A 22,459-nucleotide genomic window follows, 5' to 3' on the forward strand; every position below is an offset into this window, starting at 1 on the left:
TAAAGTCTACAGAGATCAATATAAAGACCGGCTGCCTTCAGAATTTGTGAAGTACTTCACAAATTGTCAGAATTTGTGAAGTAAACAGAAACTGATATAGAGTTTTCAAAGTTATTTAAAAGCAAAATCAAAATGTGAATATTGTGAACTGTAGTTGTCTTCTCCACACATTTTGTGTCAGTTACAGTCAGTGGGTCTCTTGATATATCTTTGGAGGCTGAAATGCTTGTGCAGAGCCTCATCTTTGAGCCTCTGTAAACTGATATTTTATCATTTTTGCCACATATTTTAAGTTGACTTTAGGTTTGAACTTTGTCCAACACATTCTAATATGTATATTTAAAAAAAAAAACGCCTTGACTAACCCTTCCCAACTCTAGGTTTATTTTAAGTCCTGTTGTTCTGCTTGAAAAGGAACTGCCACCCAACTTTCTTGTGGTTTGGATCCTATAATAGGATTTCTACAACAATTGCCCTGTATTTAGCACCATCCATCTTCCTATCAGCTCCGACCAGCTTGCTTACCCCAACTGCAGAAAAACATTCCTCATATTACAATGTTACCACCCCCATGTTTAATCATGGGGTTGATGATGTAGAGAATTTGTTTTTCTTCATGCATAGTGCATGTACACACAAGATACCCTCAGATGTTTTTCCTCCACCTCAGAGTAGAATTGTGTTATGTACCTCCTCAGGTTTCAAAATATTTCATTTTAGATTCACACAATCTACACATAGTATAGCTCCTAGCTGTATTCCGGCACTTTTCTAACAAATTCACAATAAAGCAAACTACTTTGAGTCAAAATAAAATAATTAAAAATTCAGATTTACAAACCCTATTGTAGTTTGTCAATAGGGTATGAATACTTTTGCTGCATTTACGTGATTAAGAGTGTGCACATTGTTTACACATTTGGGCAGAAAATATAATGGTCCTGTTATTAATAGCATTAGAAGTGGCAATCCATGCTGGTGTAAAATGGGCAATTCCAACACTTATAAGCCAAATTATGACAGAAATTAAAAGCTCAGCCATCATTATCGCTCTCAGAGCAGAGTAAATAAATCGGATTCTGCCCACGTCGCTCTTGTTCAATAAAACAAGAGCTCTACTGAGTGGTAACATTTAGTAGGTTCTACATGACGCACTGCTTTTGGTCTTACATAAAATATGCTGTGACCCAGGTGAAGCACTTATGCGTGGGTTAGTAATGGATGTATAGGGACGGCTCTTATAGAGGACAGGAAGTGGTTTAAATACTGGAGAATGGAGGGAAAGGTATAGAAGGACATTACACCTACTACAATGTTTTGCTGATTTAAAATGCTTTTCCGTCACTGAAGTGAATTCATTAAAAAGGCAGCTCAAGCTAAAGGTCTCTGGTGTGACCAGCCTCCTGATAAACTCTGACATTTACCCATAGTCTCAGTCTCAGTACTCACCCTGAATAATACACAAAGACAATCGATAGCAGGAAGCAAGCTTTTTATAGTTTGGTTCCTTTTCCGTCAATTATCATAGACAGAAAAAACTGGGGAAGGGAGTTGGTTTACACAGGTTTGTGTAAATGGTTTTATTAGATTTCATCAGCTTTGTTTACACTTCAGAACAACAATAACAATGAGACCAACGTCCTGAACGAAGAGGAGTTTTTGCCATCAACTTTTACGCTCAGCTTTTCCATTTAACATCTTACTCTCAATATAAGGCAGCTTCTGTCTCTCATAGCCTTTCTTCATTCCCTTCTTTTTACATATTTACACTTCGTCACCACTTTCCCTCTCAAAGCAACTTCATGAAAGTATGATCAGACTAACTTACTCCTTCAGTCCCCCACAGATGTTCTTCCCTTAAGCTTCTCTTCAGTGTCCTTTTTCTGTATTAACCACATCTTATACAAGCAGACAATTTATCCTTTTATTCTGAAATTTTCCCTTGCAGAATGTTTGATGTGGGAGGCCAGCGGTCAGAGAGAAAGAAGTGGATTCATTGCTTTGAAGGAGTAACAGCCATTATCTTTTGTGTTGCACTGAGTGCATATGACCTGGTGCTGGCTGAGGATGAAGAGATGGTAAGAAAAACCCCCATCCTCTGGTCTCTCCTAGATTCACAAACCTGCTCTTTATCTGGTGTCAGCTCAGGCTCTGCTGGACTGCAAGGCGTTATGGGCAGAACTCTGGATTATAACCTGAGAACATCCAATCCCAGGTTGTAAAATTGGCTCATTGAACTTTAATCTGGAGTGTGAGTATGTAGTACAATTTCTAATAGGTGTTTTCTGAGTGACTAGGAAAGGTTTGGGGAAAGACTTCAACAAAATCTCTGCTCTGTTTATCCTCACGTTTAAATTATTGCATGAAACAACCTTGCCCCCTGGTGGAAGCTCAGAGGCATTGCTGCAATCATGTAGTTTTGTTTTAAAGGTGCGTTTCAAGATGCTAGAATATCACTGGACTTTTATTGGAGGAATTCACTTCAACAAGGAACATTAACATATTTTAAGGATTCACTACACACAGTTGTTATATTTCAAGATGTTTTTTTTTCTGTTAATGTTGATGATTACAGTTTAGACATTATGAAAAACCCAAATTCAGTGTATGACTTTATTAGTATATTACACAAGTTCAAATAAAAAAGGATTTCTCATGCAAATTTTTTTTATTATGTCCTACAAAAAGACAGCACCAGACAGACAGAAAAGGACATTTTTAATGAAATTGGTTGCTAATAACGTTCTGTATCCAGTATATCAACGGATAGTTTAGTGGAAGGAAATCTTGGGGCAGAAGAAGGTGCAGCAAGGATAACAGTAGACTTAATAGTGTTGTGAAGCAAAACTTATTCAGGAGTTTGGAGACGATGCACAAGGTGTGTTGTATTGAACAGGTTAATTACAGTTTGAATGTCAGTGAGCACGTATTATTGCCTCGTTAAAAACATCCCTTGAGTATTCATGTACGTTAGAGAAATCCTCAGCACCCATTCGGGGGTAACTGGGCTCCACCATACTAGGAGCAGCAGGGGCAACCTGGTGACCTGGTGAAACTGCAGGTCCTCTGAGCTCCTCATGCAAACTGCTTCTCAGAACACAATATGAATGGCTGTCAAAGGCATAACGGAGAGGCATTGTTGCAATGACGTACTGAAGGCGGAGAGTCAGAAAGAGCAGGAGCTTCTTAAAGAGACAAAGCCAATTTTAATGCTTTAAATTGCAAAGTCAAATTTTGAGTTATGTTTGATATATACAGAATTTTTCAAACTACTAAAGGTAAGATTATTTCTTTATGGTGCTATAAAATGGCTCTATGTGCCTGGAAAATACATAACAATGCCCCTTTAAAAGATTTCCATTTGAAGCAAGATCCATTTTTGGATCAAATAACTCATTTATTTATTTTTTATTTTTATGTCTTTACATCACACTTAAATTTGTATTTACATACCTTATGAATGCATAACCCAAAATGTCTTTTAGCATTACTAAAAGCTACCCAAGCACTACTAGTAGTACTCGGCTCTAATTGAAACTGTTGACCATGACTATCTTTTCTTTTGTCTAGAACCGAATGCATGAGAGTATGAAGCTTTTTGACTCCATCTGCAACAACAAGTGGTTCACAGAAACCTCCATCATCCTCTTCCTCAACAAGAAGGACCTCTTCGAAGAGAAGATTACTCGCAGCCCTCTCACCATCTGCTTCCCTGAATACACAGGTACACATCATTAACCCTTGCAACATCTCGCCGAACATCAACCCCAAAACTTTGATAATTCATGTTTTCCTAACTGTTGTTGCCAGGAGCCAACAAGTTTGATGAAGCTGCCAGTTACATCCAGACCAAGTTTGAGGACCTGAACAAGAAAAAGGACACCAAGGAGATTTACACCCACTTCACTTGTGCCACTGACACCAAGAACGTTCAGTTTGTCTTCGATGCTGTCACTGATGTTATTATTAAGAATAACCTGAAAGACTGTGGTCTTTTCTAAAGGTAAGACATGAGAATGAAAGGAGTTGCAGAAAAGTGTCTGCCTTCTGAAAAAAATATGTATGCTTTACAAACGTATTCATACCCATCTAACGTTTTTTATGTCAAATTTCAATAACTAAATGTGTTTAGTGTTGGTCTATCTATTTCGTGATAGACCAACACAAGGTAGTGCATTCATAAGGAAAGGAAATTTGTTTGCTGTTTTGCAATATTCATTAAATTTTTGGATAATGAATCAAACAGTGCTTAGTAAATGTTTAAAGTTCAGGATGTTGCTTTATCACCTAACCCTTCCTATTCTACACAGTTTTATTCCTGATCCGGTTTTTTACTTAATTTTTGCGATACTTTGTTGCTCACTTACAGACCAGGAGGCAGACAAAGGCTCTAAAAATGCAGGAGGGAAATAATTTTGCTATGGCAGTATGCAGTAACAATTTTTTAAGAAGAGACATCATAATTTGCAAAACATGCATCACCAATTTGATCTAACCCAGACTTAAAGACACCATATTTGAATGTTTGCACTGTTACTTAAAATTTGTAGTTTTAGTTTGATTTGCTGTGGAAGCGTGTATTTAATGTAAACGTGTCTGAATGCATGTCTCTGCTTTCTCTTTGTGCAGGACAGCACCCATCACAAACAGACTGCATGAGAGACTACAATAGCCATGTGATGATTCCTGCTTTTTCATAATGAAAACCATGATGTGTTCATTTTTGTTTTGGAAAGAGGAACCTGTCAGAACTTCTGTAATCACTGATCCACATTCACCGTCATCCACATTTCTCTGTAATGAGTTTTTTTTTTTAAATTCATAATACATATTTGGTCCTAAAACACAATTTATATTGTAATTTTAAACTGTGACACTTTAATAAGATCTGTCTTTGTAGCTTTTGTTTAAAATGCAAAACATGACATGTTATCACAGCACAATGGTGGTGGATATAGAGAAGATTTTGAAAGAATTTAATCATTAATTGACCCTTTTAATGCCACATGCAGTGATGGTTTTATTTCATTTTCCTATCATTTTGTCTTGATATTGGCTGACAAAAAGGAAACAAAACAAAAAACTTTTTTTTATACATATATAAAAAAGCACATGAATCTCTGTCAACATTCATTTAGGACCCTTATAAACTGCACAGAGATTATTTTTAGAAAAAAACTAAGCACGGAAACAGAAACTGGATTAAGGATAAATGTTTTTTTGTACACTGTTTACACAGAGTCAATATTCACACATGTATAGTGGATCATTCTGCATGAACCTCCATAGATTATTAGCCTGTAATCTCCTCCCATAAACTGATTAACAACCCCATAGCATCATGTTAAAAAAACAAAAAAAGCAGAAATGGTTAATGTGTCACTTTTAAGGTATATGTAAGACTTTTAAATGGTTATGTCTGTTCCCAACAAGGATTGTTCTGTCGGTCTTTTCATTCCAAGTCTTTTTAAACATATGTTTGTGCCTTGATATCTGTTTACACTTGTTCTTTAGAGACATGCCATCTTCATTGTGTGAATTAGGGCTATTTTTATTCCACCCAAGTTCACGGGATCTGAGATTTATGATGCAACACCACACAAAGACAAATGGATGATCGTTGTTCATTAATATTATTCTGATTCTCTTGTTAAATGTAAATAAAGTTTGACCACATTCACTTTTAGCTTCAATGTGATTTTTTAAGCAAGAGTGTAAAAGCTGTTTCTTCCATCTTTGAGTCTGGGTTTTTCATTAGCACTGAGTTTTAAACATTAAAATTAACAGATGCATATCCAATGACTTTGACATAAGTTTTGCTTTTTGATCTTGAATAACTGAAAATAACTTTCTCAAATTCAAAGTAGACATTTATATTTAATCTCATATATTTAGAACTTAAAATTTACTGAGATGGATCTGTTACTACCACACATACTTATCGGTTTTTGGTTAATCTATCACATCTGGTGATGAGGTCAGTATTTTTGGTTTCAAAGTTCTCGAGTTGCTAAGAATTCGTTTTTCAAACTAAAATTTGAAACATTTAGTTCACGATATTTTGGACTTTAGAGCAGCAGCTACCCTGAGAGCAAACAACCATGTTACCCGTCACTTCATTTGACTGAACTATAATATTTGTAACAATTGTTTTGCATTGTTTTCCAACGAATTCTTTGCTTTTACTCAAATGACAGTTGAGGGACAGAGAAGAAATATCCAGCAGGTGGCGCCGTGGAGTTTAGTGGCGGAAGTTACTCTGAGCAATATTTGGATGACATTTATTCTGAATTGAATGTGAATTTATGACCCAGTCTTAAGCAGAATCATAATCTAAAACTGTTCGATGTGGAAATTAGTGACCCGAGTTGTAGTTTTTGTTAATAAATCACAGCTTCAAGTGCCTCCAACTGTTTAGTTAGAATACTGGTAATATGTTCGACGTTAAATTACAATTCAGTCAATACTGTGCAGAAAACAATATTGTACATATTCCAATTAAAGGTAAATACTACAAGCAAAAGTGTCATAAACTACAGTCAACAGTGATTCCGAATGATAAAATGTTTCTATTGCACTATTAAGCCTGGATTCCTTTTTGTGCAGATCCAGATGTGCAGTCAGAAGACGGTGAAATTTACTCTCAGTAACACGCTGTGGTTGTTGTCTCGAGCGCATTGTTCCAGACAGCCTCCTATTGGCTGGCTTTGCTCAGTGCTCTGCGCTGATTGGGTGCAATAGAAACGTTCGGAGCCCTCAAATTGATGTGACGGAGCTTCATGAGTGTTAAAGGAGGGAGTTGATGCCAGGAGACACATCATCGCCTGGAATCAGCTTGGATGTGTTGGGCCGTTTATTGCGCTTAAAGTTCACTTTAAAGGTGAGGTTGACCTGCAGTTCTGGTTGCAGTTAAAGTTTAGGAAGTGAGTAATCTTATTGTTATTTGGCTAAATTTCCTTTTTGTTGTTCCAGAGAAAAAGAAAACAGCCTGGGGATTGAGGCTTCAGCAAAGCTTCTAGCAAGGAATGGTAAGTTTATTTTCCTCTGATCTTTTTCCACTTTTCTTTTTAGGCAAAAAGCTACAGCATTTAGGTCTAAGTGACTGCCAGAAACTTTGCCTATTTAGTTTTTCTTCAGTGATTTGTGAGACACCGACATGCTTCTCTCCACAAATTGTAGTTTACTCACACTGAAGTGTTCCAGGCAAATGCATAGTGCAGCTGAATTATCTCTCCCCATTGTGTGAAAGCAGCCAAGAGGAACAGGGGGACTTTAACAAGTCTCCCTCTGGGTGTCTTTTTATGTCTGATAAGTTGTACTTGAGGGCCAAATGGTTCAGCACCCACAGCTGTGATAACATCGTGGCATTGTGGTGTCCAAACTCTGAGGCAGAACTTAATGTTTCAGGGGAAAATTAAAAAAACAACTTTTGGGGGCTGCAAATGCTGAGAATTTATCTGTTGTTGTTGTTGTTCTTTTTTTTTTTTAATAAAGAATTGTAAAACATCAGGTTACTGATTTGAAACTTGCAGAAGGCGATTATCCACTGTGCTTACAAGATTTGTGTGTAATTCCATGGGGTTGCTGTCATTTCCTTCTGTATTAAACACAGCACTCGACATCCTGTGGGCCGAAGGAGTCCAGGGAGGATATGTGAGCCAGCACGCCGCAGCCCAGATTCTGCTCCACTTTATTCAAAACTTCCCCTCTTAAGATTAGGAGGCAGAGGTTTTTAAATGTCATTTTAAAAATGTGCATCCTGTGCTGTGAATTCTGGCTCGTGCTGGAGTTCAGAAAGTTGGCGAGTGATCTCAGCTGATGGAAATCCTACTGGTTTTGTGGAAATTACATGAGGATTTGCCTTTATCTCAAAGAGATTTACAGGAGCACAATAAGATGTTTGCATTGCCCTTTACCCTTTCTTTGGGATTTCATGTGATAGATCAACATACAGAAACGTAAAACTGAGAAGTAGAAAGAAAATTATGTATTTTTTTTTTCTTTATGAGAAATAGACAATTTCAAAGTGTTGTGCATTTGTAAATGGAGCCCTTTAAAGTGATATCCATAAATACAATCCTGTAAAATCAATGATTCCAGCAGTCACCTGTGTGTTTGAGATAATTAATGGACAACATAAAAATCAAGGAACACATGTCTTGATAGAGCTGAAGTGGTGCTTTATTCTGAATATATCCCAGGTTTGACAACTCTACAGAGTGCTGTTAAGTTAATATTGTAGTGGCAGTTTGATGCTTATGGAACAGGAAAGATGCATAGAGCTAAACGTGCTGCGCCTGTGGAAGAAAACCTGACAGCTAAAAGAAACAGTCAAAATCTAGAAAAAAACTGATTGCAATTTACGTCCAATCTGACTAATCCTTAGGAAGAGTTAAGTGATGCACCAGTGTGCATTATTTAACTCTTAAATGATGCACACTTGAGAGTTTATAATGTGATTTAATTTATCACATTAAATCTTTATAAGATATATTACAGTATGAGGTTGTTGCATGATGAAATGTGGAAAAAGTTCTATGTCCTAATGCTTTTGTTGTGGTTGCAAAGCTGATTATAATTCATCTTGTAAGTTTTGCATGTGTAATTGCATATTTGTCTGTTTCTCCATGTGCAGCTGTGTTTGGGAAACTCCACTGACTGCCTCCGGGACCAAATGCAGTCTATGATGAGGTCCTTGCAGGACCTGAAGCAGATCAGCAGGCCGAGGCCGCTGAGTGAGCCGTGTGACCAGTCCTTCGCTGTCACAAGACTCTGCAAACAGAGAGCGCAGCAGGAGCGGCTCACTCGCCTCCGTGTGTCTGACGCCAGCGAGGCCAGCACCTACGACTCCGCCTGCTGCCTGGCCAACCCGCTGGAGGAGGAGGAAGAGCAGCGGGAACCAGATCGGCTGGCGCGGAGCTCTGCAGCCAGCGAAAAGAGCGTGGATTTGGACTCTGGTTTCTCCGAGGCTTCCTGGCAGGATGAAGGTGTGGTGCTGAGAAGGACCAGAAACGTGCGAGTCTCCTCCTCCGCCTGCGTCCGAACAAACAGAGGAACCTCCGGCCGTGCCAGGCCAAAGTCGACGTCTGACGTCTGTTTGGAGCGATGGACTTCTTTTGAAGCGAGCGATTCGGAGGACTGGACCACGTCGCTGCTGAGCCGCAGCAGGAACAGGCAACCGCTGGTTCTTGGGGACAACAGCTTTGCTGACCTCATAAAGAACTGGATGGACCTACCTGATCTTCCAGAACCAGCTGAGATGAAGCCCTGCTCGGGGCGGCGTCTTGCGAGAGACATTTTTGGCAACATGCGGCGGAAGTTGGCAGGGATGTCTAAAGGCGTGGAGCTGCGGCCGAAACCAGCAAACTGCACACGGTTGAGAAGAGCAGCGGAGGCTCCTCAGAGGATGTCCTGTCCTGTGGGATTTGAGCCTCTCAAGCCTTTCTTTCATCAGTCTCACACAGGCCTGCATCAGCTGGACACCGATTTCTACAGGTTCTCTGCACTCATGAAGACGGGCAGCCGGCAGCCCATCATATGCAACGACATCATTGGATATATTTGAATGTCATGTCTCGTCCAAATACATTTAAATCAGACTGTTCTGGTGAAATGTCACAAATAAAAGTTTTTTATATATTTATTGAACAAATGTGCTCAATATTTATGGGAGAATAAAAGTAAAAATCCTCAAGCAATATGTTCCCCATGGAGACCTTTATTATCTCTTAATGACAAATCACATCTGATTTGTTACACAGTTTAGATATTTCAGCGTGTAGGTTGAGTTACCACAGCAATAATTCACACTCCAGCTTAATAATGTAACCAAGCAGAAAGCAGTGCATGTTTTTAAAGTGTCTGGATGTTAATTTGAGAGTGTGGAGTGAAACAATGTGAGGCTGAGCTTAAGGGCAGGACAAACACGAGCCGTCTGAGGACAGACGAAGGCCTTGTGGAAGAGGCTGGGAGGGGAGAGTGTCCTCAGCAGTGGGTCAGCTTACTCCTCTGCCAGTTTCTATCCAGATGTTTCCATCTACCCCAAAAAACATCTGCCACTACACAGAAATCACCAGATTTGAATATAACAGCAAAGAACCTAAAGATCTACTTAGGAAGAAACTCCAACAGCTCAGTGGGAAAATATACAGGAAAGTCTGTTTTTCATATCTGTTGTGAAGGCAGATTTTCAGAACACAAAGGAGATGTTGCATTACTTACTAATTGTAAATAAATAATAAAAACACTCATATCCTAGCACCCAGATTTCAATCATATTTACACTGATTGTGGTTATAATCTCCATTTGAAGCAGCTGACTTTGTTCCCAGTATTATGATCCCTGATCAAACAAAAAGTAACTATTTGCAACCTCCAGCTAACATCCTGGAGAGGAAAACAATCACATTTTTATGAAGTGTGCCAGCTGAGATTGTGACAACAAAGAAATCAAACAAAAATTTTAAAAAAGTAAAAGAAAACTTGTGCTATAAATCCTCTGTTCTATTAAACAAATGAATAAAAACAATATTTCAGTAGCAGTTGGTGTTGATACAAGACTTCTGTTTCACTGACTTGGTAATAAAGCTTGTACACTCAACAAGTAGTCTTACGCTGCTTCCACTATTATTTTGAGGGTTGGAGGCAGGAACTGTGCATTGGTCTATCATTAATAAAACCAGATTAAAATCTCCAAAATTATAAACTAGGACAAGGTACTCTGTTAAAAAATCAACACAAAAACAGCAACTGACAAGAACAATATCAAAAAAGTTGGATTTTATCAAACCATAAAACAGAGGAATGATGCAAATTGTTGTTCAGAAATATCTGTACATTTGGTATAATTTCAAGGAAACACTTTAAATGTTTAAATTCCCGTAGCAATCTTTGGTTAAAATGGCTTTACACTAGTTTTCGTCATTACTATTATTTATTAAGAGAAATAATATTCAGGGGCGTGGAGTCAGAAAACCTTATTGTTTGTGAAACCCATCACAGGAGCATGTACCTGATGGTAGGTACCGTCTCACAGTCCTCATCTTCATCAAACGAAGGGATCAGCTCTAACATCTTCTTATGAGGAGGGATTTCTGTCTTTGTCACCATTTTCACCAAATCGGACACACTGAAAAATACATTCACGCATATTATAATCTTTGTCCAAAGGGAAATGATGAATTTAGGATTAGACTTTCTTTTATTAACAGATGAACATGTGAAACAACTGCTTTTATATGTCAGTGTTTTATAACCTAACCCCATTTTGAACTTCTCAACAACTTTCCCTCTGCCATGTTCCTAGATCTTCACTGTTTTCTCACACATGTTCTCTAACAAACTTGTGGCGCCTTCACAAAACAGATGGATTTCTAATCATATGAAATCCTGCGCAGACAAACGTATGGCACATTTGTAGATATTTTTTTTTCATTTGTAAACTGTATTTGGAAAACATCGATCATTTTCCTTCCATTTTTAAACTGTGTGCTAATTTGCGTTTATCTATCACATAAAGTCCCAACACGATATGTTTAAGTCTGTGGTTTAAGTTGGATTGAGTAATGTTGCAGTGGGACTCTAGATGTTGGATATTATTCCAGTGGCCCTGCCTGATCCACTTATAACCTGCCCTGTTTATGATAAGTGTTGGTTAAGTCACAGTAAAAAGAAAAACATTGTTGCAGTGAACATCTACCTCTCCTATAAAACACCTCTAAATTTGTTAGAAAAATATGAGTCTTGTTTTTTGCCTAGCATCTTCATAATATAATGAATTATATTAAAATTGTTACCCATTAATTACTAAATAACAAGAAATGCCCTCCTGTCCATTTTGTGCTTTGTTCGTAACCTTTTGTCAGTTTTTCATTCTACTTTCAGTGACTTGACACAGGAAGCTCAGGGCAGGGCGACTGCACAGGAAGTGGCTGCTGTTGTGGACATTTATCAAGTAAAGCCTGGTGTCCACATGGTCGTCGTTCTGCCTCTCTTCCTGGAGCTTTATCTAGCCACCACAACGACTCCACAGAGACTCAAATGTCAACATTTGGGAGTTAACACCAACAATCAGCAGCATCAAATTTGACAAAAAATGAGAGAGGAACACTTTGCGTGTGAATTTGCCTGTGGTTTATTCATCTATCCTATCCTGCAATAATCAAAACGAACTGTGTAGGGTTAAGAGCGTTTCACATCCATTAGACAACTGACTCACCTCCCCAGGGGTATCTAACAAAACTAAACAGGCCCAAACAACGTGGCTTCTGGGATGCAAAAGTTCACTCTTATTTAACTCTTTAACGCTTTTGCACAACAAACAGAAACCTGAGGAGACGTCTCGGTCATCTGTGTGCGGTGATGCATGTGAGAGTGTGTCAACAGGGTCTATCCTCACGGGCTCTGCGGCAACAACTCCTTCTTCCATTATGACCCAAAACAAACAAAGGAGCGCTGCTTTTTCTGATGTGGTCTGAGCGCTGGACTGCTGCGAGTGCAGCCTTGAGGGGGCATCGTACAGAATTATTTTTACTGGACCTACCTCATTTTCAGCCTGTCTTCGTGTCCGTTGTATAGGATAGCAGTTCCATAAAACAGGCTGCAGATGGTCAGGTCATTTGTTTTCTGCATAAACAAAGAAAACAATATTTATACTTCTGTATGGGGACAGATACCTTTAGGCAGGATGATATGTACAATGGACATGAACACATTAGAATGATCCCTGCAGACAAATATGCTGACGTTGCTGAAGACAGATGAGAAGAAATGGGGTGTAATTCTGAGGCTTCAGTAGAGAAATGCCTTAACCAGTATCAAACAATTCAGCGTCACTCTGAATTTGGACCACAAAAAAATTAAAGCATCTCTGAAGGCAAAGTTTTGTGTACATTATTGCTGGTTCTACTCATCTCCATTTTCAAATCTCAGCCCATTCTATAGCATCTACTCAAGTTGAAAAATAAAGAAAGCAATTTCTACTGGTTACAATGTAGAAAATTTCAAATGTGTTTTACAGAATTAAATAGGGCAATCGCCTCAAACAATAGTGATTGTCACATTGCGTGCATTGCAGGAAGGAGAGCAAGTTTAGGAAAACAAATAAAAAGTGCATTCTGAAGCAGCGGGTGTGAAAAAAAAAGTGTTTCCTTGCAGTACCTTCACATGCTGGATGAGATCTGCCAAGGTCATTTCCTGCTGATTGCAGCGTCTTCCTTCAACAAGCAAATCATCCCACAGGGTGTACTTCTTTCCTGCGACCTGTCAATAGACACGTTACTTAGTTACACAGAACAAGTTGACAGACGAAGGACGGCTTGGTGTGACGGGTGTGCAGAGCATACCAGCTGACAACAATCAGCAGGGCCCCAACAACCCACAAAAAGGTCAAGAAGGTGCATCCTGTAGTGGGACTTTGCTTTTCTGAAGTTCCATCTTTGTCAAAGCTTCAGAATAATGTGAGACACATAAAATCTTAGCAGCATAAAAATGTTTGTGAGCTTGGAAAATATAATAAAATAATAAAATGGAGACATTTAAAGAGGACAACATTAAAGAACATTGATAGTTTCTAAAAATAACTTTTGGTGATGTACCAAAGCTCATGTGTTGAGAAAATGTAGGGGATTTGAGCAAGTTCATGTTCTGACTCAGTCAAAGTGACCGGGTCAGAATATGTCAAAACCTGTGGCTCTCCTTGGGGGCTTCAAGTTTACATTGGTCAATATGATATTAAGTGTCATCCTTTTTCCAAACAGTTATCAAATATTTGGTGTAAATTTATTTAAAAAAAAAAAAAAAAAACAGCACTGCAAGCTGAACTGTAGAGACACAATAATTAAGGCAAATCAAAAAGGATGGAGCCTACACCAACACTTAAAAACTAAGATTTCAGTTGTAGTTCAGGCTTCTTTTCTAATCGTCAATATAATGTCCTGCCATCAACTCGGCCTTTCCCATCAGATGAGCACAAGGTCACTATTCCAGCAGGATGAACTGAAGACCCCCAAACCACAACACAACACAAACCCAGACAGATTAATGTAACTCCTGCAACATAAACAGCAAATGTTTACCGTAAACATCATAATCCACTTGCAAAAGACATAAAGAATGAACATCATCAGACTAAAGTGGGTCAGGATTCCTCACATGCAGAAAGTAAGTCAAAATACGTCGCCCGGTCAGACGCTTCGGCTCACACACAAGCGCCGTCTGGCAAGAGAAGCTGTGAAGACCAAAACTTGGCCTGGGTTGTGAATACCAAAACCTCGGCCGAACCTGGCTCCAATTATCTCTGCATCAGCAGCCAAGGGGAACTTTGCGGACTAGCCCTCACAACTCCCACCACTTACTGGAGTTTGGGGTTATGGAGAAGTACTTGAAGCACACATCTCCCAAAGTTTAAACGTCTGTAAATGTGCTTTGTCCCAGTTTTCAGACAAAGCGCAGCTCATTTGCAGGATGCACATCATAACATTGGCCTGTTAGCAAACTTTAAATGTTTTTGCAGAATTTTATAAGAACCTGAAACTATTCATGAGCAAAACAATTTAAAATGAAAGGAGAAAAAAAAAGACTCTTTGCTAAAGCAGCAACATTGTGGTAAAACAAAATGGACTTTAAGTGGTCTCATGCCAGCTATTTTCAGTCATGCCTTTGTGTGTAAACGCTGTTTCTACACAATGCAGAAGAGGCGTGCAGCCTATTTTTACACGGTCTCCTCTCTTCCTCTAGCCTCAGTCATACAAGTATGGCAAAAACCTGAAGTAATCCAAATGATATCAGTCCAGATACTCAGCTCAGCTGGCAAAGCAAAAAGCAAACCAAAAAACTGCAAGAATCTTGGGATCAAACATGCTGCTGGAAACAATTACAAATGGTCTCCCACAAGCACAACTTTTTCATGGAGCTGCCACAATAAAACAGCAATGTGCCAGCAGAACATTTGCCTTTAGGGAAAAGACAAGAAATGTGAACCAGAATGTTGTTCTCCTTTAAAAACAAACTAAAACGAATCAGTACAAAAGAGTGAAATATGATTTATCAGTAGGAAACCATATTAAGACAATCCTTTATTAAATAACTAGGAGCACACTAGATGGATACTAGATAACAAATATCATTCTGCCCATAAACTTATTCATATTAGCATCAATAATTTATGTTACAAAAACAGTACCAACTAACATCCCTCCTAAATACTGCTTACAGTTTATTATGGTGTTCAACTTGCAAAAGGTAGGAAAAGTTTCTTTTTCCGTGTTTATAATAGCCACATTAAAAATAGATATCTAATTTGACTGGAAATAAAAAAATTTAAGGAGGCAGGGAAGTAAGCTAAAATGATCCCTAGAAAACATGGTTGAGTTTGGAAATAAAAAAAGGACATTACATTTGGATTTTCAGACTAAAATACAAATAAAAAATGGATCACAAATGGCATTTGTTTGGACATGAAAACAAATAGCAATTTGCCATGATCACAAAAGGTCATTCTGCTGAATTTACTTCAACTCATTCGATGCCATAAAGCAAACATTCTTCCGAGTTTTTAAAAAAAAGGATTAGAATATGATTAGAATATGTTTCTTTTTTTCAAACCGTGACAAGAAGCACCTATCATAATTTCTGTCAGTGATATTTTGAGATCTGAAGTTCCCCAATATCTGGCCAAACTTCCTCTTGTTGACAGGAAGTCTGAAGAGCTCCCTGTCTCTTCCTGACAAATCTGAAGCCAGCCAGTAGTTTATAATCTTCTAAAATAAGCCATATACACTCAACAACAATCATGTACACCTCCCACTTAAACAGACATAAAGCTAATATCAAAAAACAATTTACTTTGCAATACCACAAAAACATATGATTTTGTCAAAATTATCAAAAATAACTTCATTATATTCATTATTGCTCTGTTAAAGGTTTCAGAATGGTCAAAAGAACTGCAGCTCCAAAATTTGGCCTTTCACCCACATGTCCCTGCCTGGCCACTGCTCATTTCACAATAATCTTTCATTCCTGCAGTTAAAATTTCCCAAATATGAAAACTACAGATCATTCTTAATGTACCCTCTGTTAACATAAAAGCTAATACCAGATTTGACATGCTTTTGCCTTTTATTGTGTAAATAACTAATACAGTTTAACAACTAAGCCACATTATACCTACTTTAATAATAAACCTGCATTTATCATTTGAATTACTTTATAGTTCTTTAGCTTGGCAGTACATTTAAACTGATGCAGCATGAAAATGGATGCCTTGTCCAACACATATCTATAGGAGCCTTATTACAGTAAAGGGCCAAATACTCTAAAAAACAATCAAACAGCATTCCAGTCTGAAAAGAAGTCAACATGGAAAATTTTACGACGCTATGAAGTAGTAAGTCATAATCCTTTGATCACAGGTCGCTTCCTTCATTCTTGCTTTTAAAACAAATTTTAAGGAACCAGTAATCTGAGTTGAAGCATAAGCCCTCCCATTTACATTGTGCCTCAAGAAATATTGTCCCTCTGCAGAAGCTTTTTTTCTGCTTCATTATCGGCCCAGAATTCCAACATTGGAAACGTTTTTACAGCCCGCTGTGGCTGGAGGCTCGTTTCTTCAAAGGCAGCTTTTTTCTTTTAAAATGGCTTCCAAGTGAGATTTTGGAAAGTCAGATGGTGAATCTGTGTGGCCTCCTCACATCATATTTATATCTTAATCTCATTGAGCTTGTCTAGTCTTTGCTTCTCTTTCTGCAGACATCCTGGCAACTGAAAGCCCTGCGTTGTTCTTTTGACCATATCTGAGCCTCAAATACACGCAAATACATGTTGTACTAATCTAATAATAGGCTAATCAAGTACTCCATACAGTTTATTTCTGCTAAGAAGTCTATTCTTTTCTTAATGCATGCATGTTTTCCTATCATTGAATGGATGATACTTAAAGATTTACAATTGAAATCTTTATCTACCACTATTCCTGAAAATACTCCCTGTTCGAAAAACTAAATAGGCAAACTGTAGGTTCATGAGGCTAAAGAAGCAAATTATGTTGGTCCACATGGATAAAATATAATATTTTTCACACATTCACTCTTAATGATTTACCGCAAAGAAAAAAAAAAAAAGATTTTTTCAAGCTTTAATCAGAAGTGACCTCCGATGGTTACATGTAGGTAATCTGAAAAAGTAACAGTGAAAATTGACAGTAAACAACGAACTGTTGTATTTTTTAAGGAAGAAGTGAAGATTTGGTTCTTGCTGTGTCTTTATCAGCTAATACTGACCGCAGATCTGCATCACAGAAACAACAAAAGATATCAGAGTCTGGTGTCACATTTTAATCCAGCCAAATCAATATCAGTTTCAGTTTTGAAAAATGAATATTATTTGTGCTATATTATTGTGATTTAACCACTAGTAACTGTACATGCAAGACATGCAAACATGGTAAATGTTCATTGACTAGACAGAAGTCAAAGGGCATCTTCTAAAACACATCTGTTTATATGGCTTTAGATTAGCCTTTTTTGTCTTGTAACTGAAGGATGAAAGTACACTGTAAAAAGCACCTTTTGTCTATTTCCGTCCTTTTGTCTGCCAATTGATCAATATTGATCGCCACAGCCTTTGGGATTCGGTGAAAGGACAGATGGTCGGGACCTCCAACTGGTATTTCCACTCACTAAAATGACTAAATCTCCAAACACTGGGCATAATTTCAGCCTTACAGTAACAACTGGGGTGAGATATAAAATGTGATAACCAGGTAAAAAACAAAAATACATAAAAGAGTCTGTTTAATAAGCTGTTTTTTGATGTGCTGCCTCAGGATGGAGGAGGTGCAGCTGACTGCAGCACAACAGGCACTTCTCAGCAGAGCGCAGAGTTTGACAGACGCACTAAAAGCAGTCTGTCGCTTTTGAAAGGCTCCCATTGACGTGTAAAACAACAAATAGAATCTCAGTGTGATTGTCTTTCAAATGAGAAGATAACGACACTCCACCTGACTGAAAATGACCCCGGGGCAGAAGTACTGAGTCAATAAAACTCTGACAAATGGGCCAGTGACATGATGGAGTCGGCAGAAGAACTAAATGTCGGAGAGACTGCAGTTTTAGCTGAGACAGTTTGACCCAGCCATTCATCCATCTAGAATTAATTACTTATTTAATAATGGAACATCTTAAAGTCTACCTATTATATGCTATTGAGGTTTGTGAAATAGTCTATATGATCTCTCCAAAACGTTTCCAGGTGATATAAGGATTATTTGAAAAACTTAAGTTGAAGCTATTATAGGTGAAAGACAGAACTACAAAACATATGATTCCAATTTCCAGAGAAAATGGCTGACTGAAGTTCATCCATGCTATGTTAAGCTTCAAGCTATCTGATAATTCCACATTCATGCAGCAATGACAATAACACCAACATAATTCCAGCGCAATTTCAGAACCAAGCATAGCTGTATTCTTGTTGGCAGCGCTAATGAACCTTTCATTTTCTTTTTCAGAATCAACTGAAAAATAAGGTTCACTCATATTCTTAAAGCTGCCTTCTTAAAATTATCAGTAGCTTTTAAAACGACACACATTAGCTGTAAATCATAATTGATTAATAGAGTTATAGATCTAATGCACATCATTTAGCTCCAGATGTCTCCCTGCAGACATCGTACTCCATTTCATACCAAAGAAAAATCAACCAATGCAGGCAATTCTCTTGGTTGTTAAGTATTTTGATAAATTAATTAGATAGATATAATATGCTCAACTATTGCAGAATTAATTTAATTCAATTTACCTGTACACCATTTTCTAAAAATATATATTAAGCTTTTTACTGCTATTTGTGATTCAGATTCAGTCGATTAATATAAAATAATATACAAACCAATCAAATCAAACCTGCTATAACTTTATCTCATAAGGTTATGGTCAGCATCAAGTACTCCATTTAATCTAAATCAGGCAAGACAAAAAAGTAAAAAATTAAAATTAATTGAAGGGAAAATGAAGAAACAAATTTCTCTTGTGAATTTTACAACAATTTAAGGAGGCGGCTTAGACTTTGTCTGACATATTCATTTCAGATTCATTTGTGTGCAGAACACTGCAGAAGAGCAATTATGTTTCATAAATGAATGGCTTATGAGAAAACAGAAAGTGCAGAGGTCAAGGACCAATACAGAGGTGTGTTTTCACACAAACCCACAGAAAACTGAGCCAAATTTGGACTCTATTTCAGTTAGTTGAAGGGCAGTTGTTTTGGTAAAAGTCATGATATCCTTTGTATGTGACGCCTCTGCATTAAATATTTATGAAATGAGAAGATCATATCAGATGATTTCAAAGAGAGACTACTGGACCAAATGCCTGAGGCATTTTAAACTACAAAAGGCAGAGCGTGCATGCTGAGTTTATGAACTGTACCACACACTCTGATTATAGAAACTCTCTATATCTACCTTTTTAAGGTTGGTTATATCCTCCATAATCTGAATTTAAATGTTGTTTCACTTGTGCACAACATCCTGCTTTGTGGCACATGGATAAGCAAACTGACCATTCTGTTGTGACAAAAAGCGGAAAGTTCACCTTATGAGGAACAAAAAAAAAAAACAGAAGATAAAAACAATATAACATGGAACAACATGAGGGCAGGCAAACAAAACCAACAAATAAACCATGGAAAACAACAGACGGAACATGCCCAATGTGATGATCACAGATTAGTCATTATCCCTCCAGCTCTATTCATTATCAGGGGTCTTGAGTTACAAACTGCACAATGCTCTCTGCTCTCCTTTGGGAATCCAGAGGGTCTTGGATCATGTTGCCAGGTTTCTTTACTGGCACAGACCAAGGTGGCCAAACGCAGACTTAACCACATGTGAGGTGAAGCCCCCCTCCTCACCCCTTCCTCCTTTTTGTTAGACTCTCTTACGCCATCCCCTGATGTTTGTGTCGCAGATGTGTGGCCTTCAATTGTGGAGGTACTTAAATCACAAGCCACTTGGTAGGGTGGTAATTATTTTTTATATCTTAAAGCACAAACTTCCTGTAAATCACAGCATCTTCGTCACACTTCACAAAGGTGCACACTGTAAACATGCTGTGAAAGCAAATGTAATAAGTTTATCTCCATCGTATTCTGGAGAGAATATCAACATCACGTACAAGATCTCATTCCCATTTCTCTGCTGAAGGGCAAAAAAATGCTGCTTGGCATTTAAGCTAGCTTGACTTTGACTTTTGGGAAAACCTTAACATGTAGATGTGCTGCAGAATTTGATGTGTTTCAGTTAAAAAGAAGAAACAACCCACACACCACCTCTCTGACAGATCATCAGTAGAGCAGGTGTTTAAATTAGAATTGTTCGTGGCTATGGCTGGCATGTAAAAAGATCATGTTTTATCCCCTCCAATGTTGTGCACATGTCCGGATGTAAACAATAGCATGTAATGTGTCTATAGCAGTAAATATGAGAGAAAAAATAGGCAAGTGTAAGAGTCGACCTAAAGTTTCCTTTCTTCTGAACTCCTGTCCAGTTAAGGGTCTATGATGCAGGGTTCGCGTGGGGAGTTTGAAAGCACACAAAGTCAGAATCCTTTTGCAAAGTCAGTGCACAGGGAGTTTTTTCCTGGCAGACAAGTAAGGGCAGCATACACCAGTACAGAGAGCTGGAGCAGCTGCTGCAGGGGCGGAGGATCAACTGATTTACTACATAGCTGAAACATGTCCTTGTCTTGCCTCAAGTAATGTTTTTAGATTTCATTGAAGCTGCACATCAGTCACAGCAGCAAATTAAGAGATTAAAATAGCTATTAAGAATATATTTGTACACTTTAGTAATCATACTCAAAAACAAGCCTTTTCTATGTTTGTCACTGTTTTATGTTTGGTTGCTGACGCTGCCCAAAAAGAGTGCAACATAGATAACACAGATCTCAAAATAAATGTAGTTTTCTCAGACATAAAAGTTAAAATTTCTTGAAAACAAAAACAAAGAGGACCAGTTTTTGCATCAGTGTTAGAGTAAGGTTTTATGTCTTTCTTTTCGCATATTTTTGTGTACAAAGGAGCAAAATGTCAAATTATTTCAATAAGTCCAACCACTTTGCATCCTCCTGAGACTCTCTAAAGATCTGAGCGTACTGGAACAAGTCTGTGGCAGCAGACATGTCTCAGTTTGCTCAGAAAGCTGCAGAGAGCAAACATGTCAGCTATGCATTTGATGAACACATAGGATTAGGTTAAATTGTCAGGAGTTAGCAAGTTGTTACATTTTTTACAAATAGTTTGCATCTTGTTCTTGTCTCCGTTGTTTGTCTTTCTGCTGGGTACCAAAAATGTGAAACAAGAAGTCTATAAACTAACTATCAATTTAACATCATCTTACACTTGCTTCACCAGACAAGCCACATGGTGACAGTTACTAAATCCTGTTAAACAGAAATCTCAGGTTGATCAGAAGCAATGGTTTGTTTCAGTCACAAGATTTTCATGGCACACATTTAGCCCCTTTGTAGGACACTGAGCATCATTTAGATGAGCATTTACTGACCATGCCCATCCCTTCATGAAAGTAAAATACCCATTTTCTGACGGCGACGCTTCGTAGGCCAATGTATTAAGTCACAAAACTCAATTAATCTTGAACTAGTTTGTTCTCCACCAGCCCCCAAAGTCAACCAGGAATTTTGTTTGTCTGGAAGCCCACAGACATGCTATACCTTTCCTTTCTTGGCCTTGGTTCCCAACGTGAAAGAGACAGAGAGAGAGAAAAAAAAAAGCCGTGTGACAAAGTTACAGTGAGCAGACAAGGACAATCTCCTGGTTGTTTACATATTTCTAAACCCACAGAGAGGAGAAGGAGCACAGAGAAACACAGAGACTTCCTATTTTGGGAAACAGCTGCTTTAAAACAAAACAAAGAAACCCTGGAAAATGATTAGGTTGCTGGATGAATGACCTGAAATAGGAAAGCACAGAGCTACATGTTACACACTTTTCTTAAATAAGCCTCCAGTATCAGCAGTCATAACAATTCCAGTCTCATCAGGGTGACTGGCAAGTATTTGGCACCTTTGAGCAAACATTTAATTTGCCAGCAGTCAAATCAGAGAGATGTGAGTGTTGCTGCTTGATATTAATGAACTGAGACTGAGCTCATGAGGGGGAGGTCTAAGTTATTGCAAAAAGTAATCTGAGCTCTTGATAACACATGTCTGATCGGTGATATTTAACAGCTGCATGTCTGAAGTTGAAACAAAAGCAGCCAGCAAAAACCCTGCCTAAACCCAGAGAGATAAGACAGTATTAGTACCCAGAGCTTTTATTTGCTTTTCCTTTGAAGGTTTTCATGTATTTTTTTGTAAAGAAACAATATAGATGCTCACTTTGAACATTTCAGTTCATAAAGTGGTTGTAATCCATAGAGTTAAAATGTTTTGAGGGAGCA

The 22,459-nt window shown here is 38.1% G+C and overlaps 3 protein-coding genes across 5 annotated transcripts in view; 2 read left to right on the forward strand and 1 right to left on the reverse strand.

The window, feature by feature from the left end:
• gnai2b (guanine nucleotide binding protein (G protein), alpha inhibiting activity polypeptide 2b) overlaps positions 1–5,680 on the forward strand; it is a 36,666-nt gene extending 30,986 nt beyond the window's left edge. For both annotated transcript variants that reach the window (XM_055022676.1, XM_055022685.1), the window contains exons 6-9: positions 1,949–2,078; positions 3,571–3,724; positions 3,811–4,003; positions 4,630–5,680. In XM_055022676.1, the coding sequence (XP_054878651.1) occupies positions 1,949–2,078; positions 3,571–3,724; positions 3,811–4,001 (475 nt within the window). In that variant the 3' untranslated portion in view covers positions 4,002–4,003; positions 4,630–5,680. The remainder of the gene's footprint in view (positions 1–1,948; positions 2,079–3,570; positions 3,725–3,810; positions 4,004–4,629) is intronic.
• Positions 5,681–5,974: 294 nt separating this feature from the next.
• On the forward strand, positions 5,975–9,643 carry inka1b (inka box actin regulator 1b). The gene is made up of 3 exons (XM_055027512.1): positions 5,975–6,880; positions 6,973–7,028; positions 8,636–9,643. Exons 2-3 carry the CDS (start codon positions 7,026–7,028, stop codon positions 9,563–9,565), a joined length of 933 nt encoding a protein of 310 aa, XP_054883487.1. The 5' UTR covers positions 5,975–6,880; positions 6,973–7,025; the 3' UTR covers positions 9,566–9,643.
• Positions 9,644–9,711: 68 nt separating this feature from the next.
• Positions 9,712–22,459, reverse strand: part of uba7 (ubiquitin-like modifier activating enzyme 7) — a 29,830-nt gene continuing 17,082 nt past the window's right edge. For both annotated transcript variants that reach the window (XM_055027509.1, XM_055027507.1), the window contains 3 exons: positions 13,159–13,260; positions 12,542–12,624; positions 9,712–11,128 (listed from right to left, as the gene is read on the reverse strand). In XM_055027509.1, coding sequence (XP_054883484.1) covers positions 10,996–11,128; positions 12,542–12,624; positions 13,159–13,260 — 318 coding nt within the window. In that variant the 3' untranslated portion in view covers positions 9,712–10,995. The remainder of the gene's footprint in view (positions 11,129–12,541; positions 12,625–13,158; positions 13,261–22,459) is intronic.

The sequence above is a fragment of the Poeciliopsis prolifica genome, unplaced genomic scaffold (genome assembly GCF_027474105.1).
Source record: "Poeciliopsis prolifica strain line A6 unplaced genomic scaffold, Auburn_PproV2 SCAFFOLD003, whole genome shotgun sequence".
NCBI classification, from domain to species: Eukaryota; Metazoa; Chordata; class Actinopteri; order Cyprinodontiformes; family Poeciliidae; genus Poeciliopsis; species Poeciliopsis prolifica.